Source organism: Schistocerca gregaria, chromosome 6 (assembly GCF_023897955.1).
Source record: "Schistocerca gregaria isolate iqSchGreg1 chromosome 6, iqSchGreg1.2, whole genome shotgun sequence".
NCBI classification, from domain to species: Eukaryota; Metazoa; Arthropoda; class Insecta; order Orthoptera; family Acrididae; genus Schistocerca; species Schistocerca gregaria.
Genome location: NC_064925.1, coordinates 123,382,491 through 123,394,856, shown reverse-complemented (window position 1 = coordinate 123,394,856; position 12,366 = coordinate 123,382,491). Strand labels below are relative to the sequence as shown.

The 12,366-nt window shown below is 45.6% G+C and overlaps 1 protein-coding gene across 1 annotated transcript in view; it reads left to right on the top strand.

Annotated features, from left to right (window-relative positions):
* Positions 1–12,366, top strand: part of LOC126278750 (uncharacterized) — a 103,287-nt gene that overhangs the window by 63,840 nt on the left and 27,081 nt on the right. The window contains exon 4 of the mRNA XM_049979026.1: positions 7,663–7,762. Coding sequence (XP_049834983.1) covers positions 7,663–7,762 — 100 coding nt within the window. The remainder of the gene's footprint in view (positions 1–7,662; positions 7,763–12,366) is intronic.

The window sequence follows — 12,366 nt, the reverse complement described above, 5'->3', positions numbered from 1 at the left end:
TTCATGTAGTAAAGTTTTAATTTATTGCTTCTTTACTACCAACACATTTGCGGACAGTATCCACATATGCCACTGGATGTAGCTGCAAAACTGTATCATTGTATGACACATACACTCATGTTCAGAAAAAAACGGAACACTTTGATGATTAAGATAGGACGTCCATATTCACAGGACATGTACATTAGTGTGTTCTGCAGAACTGATTAGCATTTGAACCATGTCGGCCTGTGGGTTCAGGCTCAACATCAATATAGCGGCACAAGACCACCTACGGGTGCCTGACGTTCTCGTTGTTGCTATAAACTGAAGGTAATACTTTAGTGTCTTGAGCAGATGTGCAGGATGCCTCGCAGGCGTATGCGCAAACCGTACCATCAAGTCAGTGAGTTTAACAGAGGGCGCATTATTGGCATGAGAGAATGTGATGCATCCGTCCGGGAAACTGTTGCTCGTGTGGGACGAAGTGTATCGGCAGTGCAGAATGGTTCACGGGAGGCAGTAGAACACGACGATGTAGGTCGGACCACCCAGACCACCCCCTCGAAAATGGTTCAAATGGCTCTAAGCACTATTGAACTTATCTCTGAGGTCATCAGTCCCCCAGAACTTAGAACTACTTAAACCTAACTAACCTAAGGACATCACACACATCCATGCCCGAGGCAGGATTCGAAGCTGCGACCGTAGTGGTCGCGCGGTTCCGGACTGAAGCGCCTAGAACCGCTCGGCTACACCGGCCGGCCCTTTCGAGAAGATCAACACCTCATCCAAACGGCACTGCAGGACAGACGTGCGTCGTCCTCGGCTCTAGTGCAACAGTGGAACAGTGTAAGGATCGTACACTCACAGGGGTGACACTCCGTCGCCGTTTATTGCAGCGTGGGTAACATGTGCAACGCCCACTTCTCCGCCTGCTTTTGACGAATGTCCAGAAACATGGTACACGCAATGGTGTGTGAAACGACGTTATTTGGGACAGGAATGGCATCAGATAGTGTTTTCCGACGAATCCAGGTTCTGTTTGTTTGAAAATTTTGGCTGCATTTAGGTTCGCCGCAGGCAGGGAGAGTGGGCATCATGTTGACTCCATCTGCTCAAGACACATAGCGCCCGTTCGAGGTCTTACGGTGTGGGATCCTACTGTATGAGACTACAAAGCACAGATGGTGCATTTCCAGGACACTGTGAACAGTGTGACCTACGTGAATGACATCCTGCGACCCGTAGCCGTACCCTGTTTGGACAACACTGCGGACGCCTTTTTTCAGCAAGACAATGCACAACCACATGTTGCAGCGCAAATACGTGTCTTCTTGTTGTCACAGGATGTCAGCCTTTTGCCCTGGCCCGCCAGATCACCAGTGAAACGACGTGCGTAGTGCTGTGACCCAATGTCAGTCACCACAGATGAACTTTGGAACCATGTGAGTGCATCATGGTTGGCTATACCATTCGCGCCTTATATGTGCGGTTGCCATCACGTGTGAAACAAGTTATGAGGGCCGACGGCGGACCATGTGCCTGCTGGGCAACATGACCCGTACTGAACCGAGGTGACTGAAATGCTAATCATTTCTGCAGAATATACTTATATTCATGTTCTGTGAATATGAACGTCCTATCTATAAGTTTCACCATCTCCGACATAATCGCATATACAAACAATGATCCAATACTGTAAAATGCTTTTTTATTCCAGTCTCTGATCACAATATGAATTCTTTAGACGATGACCGGTTTCAGTCTGTAATGACCATCATCAGATCTTTTTTACACCATGTCCTAAAGTAATACGGGCATCTGAGGATGGTCATTACAGACTAAAACCGGTCATCGTCTAAAGAATTCATGTTGTGATTAGAGACTGGAATAAAAAAGCATTCTATCTATAGGTGTTCAAGATGTTCTGTTTCTTCTGAACAGCCGGCCGTTGTGGCCGAGCGGTTCTAGGCGTTTCAGTCTAGAACCGCGCGACCGCTAGGGGACTGATGACCTCAGATGTTATGTCCCATAGTGATCAGAGCCATTTCAGCCATTTTTCTGAACATAAGATACGACGTCACAAACATAGAGCTGCAGGGCGAAATTGGCTAGAGATACAAATACAAGTGTACAAATACGAATGAAATATGTTAAATAGATGAGGAGGATATAAGATGAACATCAACAAAAGCAAAACGGTGATAATGGAATGCAGTCGAATTAAATCGGCTGATGCTGAGGGGATTAAATTAGGAAATGAGACGCTTAAAGTAGTAAATGAGTTTTGCTATTTGGGGAGCAAAATGACTGATGATGGTCAAAGCATAGATTTCAGTGTCAGGAAGTCGTTTCTGCAGGTATTTGATGGAGTGTAGCCATGTATTGAAGTGAAACGTGGACGATAAATAGTTTAGACGAGAAGGGAATATAAGCTTTCGAAATGTGGTGCTACAGAAGAATGCTGCAGATTAGATGCGTAGATCACGTAACTAAAGAGGACGTATTGAACAGAATTGGAGAGAAGAGAAATGGATCACCAATTTAGTATTGGAGGGCAACGTGGAGGGTAAACTCGTAGAGGGAGACCAAGAGATGAATACACTAAGTAGATTCAGAAGGACGTAGGTTGCAGTAAGTACTGGGAAATGAAGAAGCTTGCACAGGATAGAGTAGCATGGAGAGCTGCATCAAACCAGTCTCTGAACTGAAGCTCACAACAACAACAGATGTGAACGTATGTGACAAGTGCGTACGCAGGCAAAGCTGCGGGTAATAAGCTGTTGGTAAATCAATGGATCAGTTTAAACCAAACCCTGTACACATATTGCTTGTTGTTGTTGTTGTTGTTGTTGTGGTCTTCAGTCCTGAGACTGGTTTGATGCAGCCCTCCATGCTACTCTATCACATATTGGTTATTATCTGGAAACAAGTGCTGTGGAGTCAAGAGCCAGGAACCACGGCGGGGATAACGTTACGGACAGACTGAGAGGGGGAGGGGGCAGGAGGAGAAGGACTCAAATCACAGATATTAGTGAGGAGGAGACAGACAGAAAAAGGGGAAGTCAGAAATGAACAAGAGGAAATGGACAGAGAGAGTGGGCATGGAGCAAGATGAGATGGACAAGGAGAGGGGAGGTGGATATGGACAGGGAATGAAGGCTGGAGGTGATGGCAGAGAGAACTCAGTCCGCTCAAGGGCTGCCATATTGCAAGATCGGTTTTGGTTGTGAACCTCGATAGATATTTCTCAATCTTGCCAGAAGCCCGTAGAAAGTGGTACAGTAGAGACGCAGTAAAACTTGTTGTTCCTTACTGCTTTGGATTACTTTTGGGAATCGGTGAGTGGAAACTCCTACTACCTGTTCAGCCTGCTCTGTGCTTTACTGTTGCTGACCTAAACCCTCGTAGCAGGTCTTGTAGCGTTTTGTAATCGTTCAGAGTTGCTAAGAGTTTAACTATGTTGTTATGAGTGGATAGTCGGTAGCTAATCTACTTTAAATAACATTCCAGCCGCCGTTATAATGCATTTATGAACAAAACACCATAAAGTAATCACAATTTCTCGGCTTAAAACAATTAATCCCAAAGATTGCGGAAAAGCGAGAGCGTGTTCAACACAGAGATAAGATCTGAAATGCATCATAACGTCGATTACAGCACCTACCTTGCAAAAAAAAATCTCTAGCATGCTTCGTGTAACACCAGAACGATTCCTAAGTTGTCAGAAAATATTAATCGTCGTTTGTTCCTTGATGTAAACAGTATACTTTTTTTATATATCACACGTCTAGTTCTGTAGGACGAAACTGAGAAGCAAATTTTCATGAGCATGGAACGTGTCAGTACATTAAATTATAACTCAAAAGTAATAATAGGTAAAATAAAATGTTTATGAATCCTAAAAGGACGACAAGCGTTTATATAAACGCAATCAGCTACGTAACACGGGCTTTAGCTTAATTTTGAAAGCTCCTAATACTTTGGAATAAGCTGATACTGTTAACAAGAAACGCAATTAAAGAATGTATATATATTGAGACGCCAATGTCAGAATACCCAGAATAATGAACAGATGTCGAGAAGTGGTTCACGAACTTACACAACTTATTGCCAGAACATTCAGTTTTTGAGCCTAAAATACTCTTTGAGAATGGAAAGAGTAACATCAAAATATACTGCCATACATCATAAGCGAATGAAAATAAGCAAATATTGTTCTAAGAGAAAAAGTGGCTGCATTCAGTCTTTGGACTAGATCCTGAACATGGGCGTTGCACAACAGTTTACTATCTGTCTGAACACTACAAATCTGAACTGTTCAGTCCCACTAATCATCCATTCTGTGTAAAAAGAACGTCAGGTTTTGTTGATATGTAAAAGAGTCTTACTGATTGAGAGTTAGTTTGTTTTCCAGAAGCCATGAGCTTATGTCTTGAACTGCGCTATTTTAAACAGTGCAAATGTTGCACACAACATCTTGTACTACCAATCTATTGTTCTAAACATTCATGGTGGTGTCTGTTTGTACTATATCGTGTCTCCCTACCACTTCCGCGCAACGACGCTCTGAGCGTGTTTTTTACGGAATTAACTAGTTTGAACCTGGGACCTGCTGCTGGTAAGGAGACGCCAGACCACACATGACATGTAGAATTCAGAAGAGTTCAGTGAGACTAGCGATGATATAACCAAATACTTAATGATCTCAGCGTCAGCTCCACTGCACTCCCTGTAAAAGAATCTTAATACTAACTAAATTTAGTGGAAAGGGTTCAAGGCTTTCCTATTTTTAGTTAGCTGGTAAAATAACGACGAAAAATCAGTTAAGTTTACCATTGGAAATTTTATTCTACTCACAAAACAATGATTACAAATTGCACTATTGATAAAAGGAAATGTTTTAATACAGGATGGTAAAAACCAAATGCGTTCAACAAAAATGTGAACGAATATTCCCTGAATGGGTTTCCAAGTACTACAATCGATCGAAGGATGACCTATGCCAAATCACATCTATAATCTAGGTTTAATTTAAGTTTCACAAAAGAGCAAACTATCAAAATGGTCTACAGTGACCCTCAATTATCTTTAATTACTTATCTAGCTTGTCGTAAATTACCGTGGCTGATGTGGCTTCTCAATAACTATATAAAAGAAAAATCATCGCGTTTCAGATCTTTACTTCAAGTGGCAAATGTGAACACCGTGAGTTTTAATTAACGATCGACACTAGTTTTACGCAAAAAGGGGGTGTAACAGATGAGACTTCTGCAGTTCTGAGTGAAGCCTTATGCGCTCAAAAATGCGGCATCGCGTGCGTTCATTACCTTGTCGGTGTTTAAGCAGCGTCAGGGCGGCAGCGGCCGGCGCAGCAGCCATCCAGCTCGCCGTCTCGGAACCAACTCTCAAACTTCTCCTTACTACAATTTACCGAAGTTAGTTTAAAAAACTATCTGGCTGTGTTTTAATCTGACCAATCAGGGTCTCAATGTTAACCTTAAGCTCCGCCTACAAAACTTCTGTCTATCCAATGAGAAACGTTATAATTTTCGTGGTGAGGCAATGTTTTTTAAAGTTTGCAACGTAACAGAGACGCTAAAAAGTCTCACGCTAAAACCTGCAGCTGGTTTGGGCATTTTAGCGTTATCGTGAGATCTATACTGTTCTTCTGGAGGGCTCTATCTTCTAACATGGGCTGGAGGATTGTCCTAATGTAACAGACACGCGAAAAAGTCTCACGCTAAAACTTTCTGGTGGTAGTGGCCCTTTTTGTGTTATAGTAAGATCTATACTGCTTTTCTGGAGGGCTCTAGCTTTTAACATGGGCTGGGGGTGGTCCTTGACATACCTGAGACGCGAAAAAGCCTCACGCTAAAAAGTGCGGGTTGTATAGTCGTACAGGTAGGCTCGCGACGTGGGTGCCCAGCCCCTCCCTTATCTAGCTTAACACAGTTCTGCTCTCGGCTTCTGTCCTCGTTTCTCCCCTCGGAACTGCGTCTGCCTCACGGTGGGAAGGTACGACATCCATTTAGGCATTCTTGTGTTAGTCTGTGGTATTCCATTTGCTCACTCGTTACTCGTATTACTTTGGTTAATTTAATGTCACGATTTATTCCGAGCTATGTGACATACTACTGGATTTGCTTATCATGTCAGTGTTTTCATGTAAGGTGTTGGATTTGCCTGACACCTTACATTGTCATCAGCAAACAGAAATATTTTAGAATCATCTGTAATACTAGAAAGCTTACCACTTATATAAATGAGAAACAGGAGTGGCTCCAGGACTGATCCCTGCAGCACCCTCCAATTAACCGTGCCCCACACAGACCCTACATCATCGCCACTCTCATTACTGTGGAGAATAACCTTTTGCTGACTGTTCTTAAAGTAAGAGGTGAATCAATTGTGAGCTAGTCCCCGCATTCCATAACCTGACAGACAAAAGACAATAGGATAGTGGAATCATGGCAACACACCTTTAATTACACTTAGGCTCCCACCCAGCATTTCTAATCTCGAAAGTTGACTCTAAAAGTTGGAAATCTGTAGCAAGTTCTTATGGGACCAAACTGCTGAAGTCATCGGTCCCTAGAACAACACACACATACCCACGCCCGAGGGAGGACTCGAACCGCCGACGGGGGGAGCCACGCGAACCGAGGCAAGGCGCCCAGACCGAGCGGCCATCCCGCGCGCCAAAGTTGACTCTAACAGTTAATATCTGATATAAGAAGGTCTTAGTTTCACACCTAAATGTCTGTGGTTGCCCTTCGTCTAAGATCGTCTAGTTACGTCGACTCTCACGCCTTGCTCAAGCTCCGCATCCAGTGGTGTATTTTGAGCACCGTAATACGACAATGTCAGTATCGCTCTCGGTGCACCCCATCGTGGCAACCACCTTCTTACTCATCGCTCCTAAAGATAGCGTAGCTGCATCGATCCCATACAACGTTAAATATAGCAAATAACTGGGCCCGGATGAAGAGGATAATCACATATCCCTTTCAGTGTTTATTTTCTCCCCAGTGCGATTCGGTACCTGGCCATTTGTGCAGGTTCAAATGGTTCAAATGGCTCTGAGCACCATGGGACTTAACAGCTGTGGTCATCAGTCCCCTAGAACTTAGAAGTACTTAAACCTAACTAACCTAAGGACATCACACACATCCATGCCCGAGGCAGGATTCGAACCTGCGACCGTAGCAGTCGCGCGGTTCCGGACTGCGCGCCTAGAATCGCGAGACCACCGCTGCCGTTGTGCAGGTCAGACACAGGAAAGCTGGCTTTCTTTCGTTCCACAATATAATAAGATATCATGTCTTGGGGTAACTTATGAAGTTAAGCTAAAGTTTTGCAAACCCAAAACCGTGTAATGTGAATTACTTGTGATGTGTGGCAGTATTGTAGCTACGATATAAGTTAGGTCATACTCAAGTGACACATCCACTTGGAATCTTTCACAGAATTTCTGATTTCGAATTTATATTGTTTGAAGAAAACTGTGTCCTAGTTTTGGCCAATAGCTTCACATACAGAAATAACGTGTTCCATATGTCGTTTTTTTAAAAATGATTTCTAGATCTATGGACACGTGTATATGTTTGATCATGTGTCAAAAGATAATAGAAGTGTAATCAACAAAACCTTCATGTGGAATGCTTCGTATCGTTGCAGATGTATCGACGAGTTCCAGAAGGCTACTGGGACACCACTCCTGTTTATAGTTGCCATTAATGTTTTGAATCTGTGCTCGAGCATCATCTCTCTAGCAGCGGTAAGTATAATATGGGAGACATAACGTTTATAGACGTAACTAATTCTAATAGTTGTTTCTGCCGTCATGAAACGGTTTCAGAACGGTTTTGTTCGCTTATAATATTTCTGATGAAGGCAACGTCATTCGACATGCATCCTTTCAAATATCAAACATCAAATAATAAATATATTGACAGGTATAAGAGCTATTTAACATGGTCAAGAAATTGTTAGAACTACATCTACATCTACATATATACTCCGCAAGTTACCCAACGGTGTGTGGCGGAGGGCACTTTACGTGCCACTGTCATTACCTCCCTCTTCTGTTCCAGTCGCGCGTGGCTCGCGGGAAGAACGACTGTCTGAAAGCCTCCGTGCACGCTCGAATCTCTCTAATTTTACATTCGTGATCTCCTCGGGAGGTATAAGTAGGGGGAAGCAATATATTCGATACCTCATCCAGAAACGCACCCTCTCGAAACCTGACGAGCAAGCTACACCGCGTTGCAGAGAGCCTCTTTTGCAGAGTCTGCCACTTGAGTTCGCTAATCATCTCCGTAACGCTATCACGGTTACCAAATAACCTTGTGACGAAACGCGCCGCTCTTCTTTGGATCGTCTCTATCTCCTCTGTCAACCCGACCTGGTACGGATCCCACACTGGTGAGCAATGCTCAGGTACAGGTCGAACGAGTGTTTTGTAAGCCACCTCCTTTGTTGATTCACTACATTTTCTAAGTACTCTCCCAATGAATCTCAACCTGATACCCGCCTTACCAACAATTAATTTTATATGATCATTCCACTTCAAATCGTTCCGCACGCATACTCCTAGATATTTTACAGAAGTAACCGCTACCAGTGTTTGTTCCGCTATAACATAATCATACAATAAAGGAACCTTCTTTCTATGTATTCGCAATACATTACATTTATCTATGGTAAGGGTCCGTTGCCACTCCCTGCACCAAGTGCCTATCCGCTGCAGATCTTCCTGCATTTCGCTACAATTTTCTAATGCTTCTCTGTATACTACAGCATCATCCGCGAAAATCCGCATTGAACTTCCGACACTATCTACTAGGTCATATATACACTCCTGGAAATGGAAAAAAGAACACATTGACACCGGTGTGTCAGACCCACCATACTTCCTCCGGACACTGCGAGAGGGCTGTACAAGCAATGATCACACGCACGGCACAGCGGACACACCAGGAACCGCTGTCTTTTTCCGTCGAATGGCGCTAGCTGCGCAGCATTTGTGCACCGCCGCCGTCAGTCTCAGCCAGTTGGCCGTGGCATACGGAGCTCCATCGCAGTCTTTAACACTGGTAGCATGCCGCGACAGCGTGGACGTGAACCGTATGTGCAGTTGACGGACTTTGAGCGAGGGCGTATAGTGGGCATGCGGGAGGCCGGGTGGACGTACCGCCGAATTGCTCAACACGTGGGGCGTGAGGTCTCCACAGTACATCGATGTTGTCGCCAGTGGTCGGCGGAAGGTGCACGTGCCCGTCGACCTGGGACCGGACCGCAGCGACGCACGGATGCACGCCAAGACCATAGGATCCTACGCAGTGCCGTAGGGGACCGCACCGCCACTTACCAGCAAATTAGGGACACTGTTGCTCCTGGGGTATCGGCGAGGACCATTCGCAACCGTCTCCATGAAGCTGGGCTACGGTACCGCACACCGTTAGGCCGTCTTCCACTCACGCCCCAACATCGTGCAGCCCGCCTCCAGTGGTGTCGCGACAGTCGTGAATGGAGGGACGAATGGAGACGTGTCGTCTTCAGCGATGAGAGTCGCTTCTGCCTTTGTGCCAATGATGGCCGTATGCGTGTTTGGCGCCGTGCAGGCGAGCGCCACAATCAGGACTGCATACGACCGAGACACACAGGGCCAACACCCGGCGTCATGGTGTGGGGAGCGATCTCCTACACCGGCTGTACACCTCTGGTGATCGTCGAGGGGACACTGAATAGTGCACGGTACATCCAAACCGTCATCGAACCCATCGTTCTACCATTCCTAGACCGGCAAGGGAACTTGCTGTTCCAACAGGACAATGCACGTCCGCATATATCCCGTGCCACCCAACGTGCTCTAGAAGGTGTAAGTCAACTACCCTGACCAGCAAGATCTCCGGATATGTCCCCCATTGAGCATGTTTGGGACTGGATGAAGCGTCGTCTCACGCGGTCTGCACGTCCAGCACGAACGCTGGTCCAACTGAGGCGCCAGGTGGAAATGGCATGGCAAGCTGTTCCAGAGGACTACATTCAGCATCTCTACGATCGTCTCCATGGGAGAAAAGCAGCCTGCATTGCTGCGAAAGGTGGATATACACTGTACTAGTGCCGACATTGTGCATGCTCTGTTGCCTGTGTCTATGTGCCTGTGGTTCTGTCAGTGTGATCATGTGATGTATCTGACCCCAGGAATGTGTCAATAAAGTTTCCCCTTCCTGGGACAATGAATTCACGGTGTTCTTATTTCAGTTTCCAGGAGTATATATATATATATATATATATATATATTGTGAAAAGCAATGGTCCCATAACACTCCCCTGTGGCACTCAAGAGGTTACCTTAAGGTCTGTAGACGTCTCTCCATTGAGACAATATGCTGTGTTCTGTCTGCTATAAACTCTTCAATCCAGCCACACAGTTGGTCTGATTTCCGTAGGCTCTTACCTTGTTTATCAGGCGACAGTGCGGAACTGTATCGAACGCCTTCCGGAAGTCAAGGAAAATAGCATCTACCTGGGAGCCTGTATCTAATATTTTCTGGGTCTCATGAACAAATAAAGCGAGTTGGGTCTCACACGATCGCTGTTTCCGGAATCCATGTTGATTCCTACAAAGTAGATTCTGGGTTTCAAGAAGCGACATGATACGCGAGCAAAAAACATGTTCTAAAATTCTACAACAGATCGACGTCAGAGATGTAGGTCTATAGTTTTGCGCATCTGCTCGACGACCCTTCTTGAAGACTGGGACTACCTGTGCTCTTTTCCAATCATTTGGAACCTTCCGTTCCACTAGAGACTTGCGGTACACTGACTGTGTGCCAAGGAAGTCTAACAGGACGTAGACCATCTACTAGACAACGTTAGCAGCATTTCGGATTTGTCCACTGAGGTCACTGTGGTTTACAAGCATCATTGTCAGATGACAGTAAGGAAAGGTAGAACACCTTGGTGTACTGACCGGAGCACTCTTTTAAATGGCGTGGGGCGTTAAATACGTAATGCAACACTTATTTTCTGAAAGCAGGTTGGTTTTATTCAGCATTCTAACTCTTTCTTTCTTTCTTTCACTGGTGCCATGTCCCGCGCTGACGCAGGGTCGGCATTGTTAGGAACGGATTTGCAAGGTTAGTGGAAAGGGGTGGCCAGATGCCATTCCTGCCGCCACCCCGTACACCCCGGGATGGAATTAGTGTACCCCTGTTGTCTGCAGCGAGTGTAATTCATGGAATAAGGCGAGCGTGTTCACATGCCTGCGAGTCATGTAACTGAGGCGGAACGTGGGGATCAGCCCGCTATTCACCTAGCGGGATGTGGATAACTGCATAAAAACCACTTCCAGGCTGGCGGGCACATCGACCGACAACGGTAATCCGCCTACCCGAGTCCAGGAAGCAGCGCATTAGCTTTTTCGGCTTACCTGGCGGGACTTTCTTCAGCATTCTAATACACTATACTATTTCCCACTATTTTGGCTACAATACCCGACTTTTCATATACTCTCCGTTCAATGCGACGGCCTTGGGCACCTTACTGGGAGGCCCATAATGCTCGCAAGGTATCACTCTACTTGACGATGTGGGAGCCAAAGTCTTGTTCCATCAATAACCTCCCCATGATCCACGTACTGATTTACGCGGAGTGCTTGGACCAAACGGATGGAAATCGGACGCGAAGTCGGGGCTGCAGTGTGGATGAGGAAGAACAATCTGATGAAGTTTTGTGAGTTCTTCTTGGGTGCCTGGACTTGTGTGAGGCTTTGCGTTATCATGGAGAAGAAGTTCGTCTGCATTTTGTGGTGACGAACACGCTGAAGACGGTTCTTCCATTGCCTGAGGGTAACACGGTATGCTTCAGAGTTGGTCGTTTTATCTTCAGGGAGGACATCAAACAGAATAAGCCATTCGGAGATTCAGAAGATCCTTTTTGTATCCCGTCTGGTAGGTGCCGCGTTGGTCTGCTCCTGTAAACTGAAGGGTAGGCCGAATGTAGGAAGCGAGTAGGAGCAGGTGAGGTAAAAATCTCTCGGTAGTGCTCTTAGAAATGGTTTTACTATATCACAACAATATTAACTTTAATACATAATGTGAATACCTATCTTTGCACTGAGGAGCATGTAGGTGCGAAGCCGGATGTCTCATAGCTCACAGCAGTTACACAGGCAAAATCTGTAGTGGCTTGGCCACTATGAAATACAAACAATGTTGCTTGGTCGTCTCCACGGAATCAAATGGGCTGAATCTGAAGCGGCGCTCGGAGAGCTGCACAGCGCCGGCTAGAGGGCGCTGTTGTCGGTGTCTGTCGTAGTGGCAACTTCAGAACTTGCACCTACACCGTGGCATCGTAGCTATCGATACCACAGTC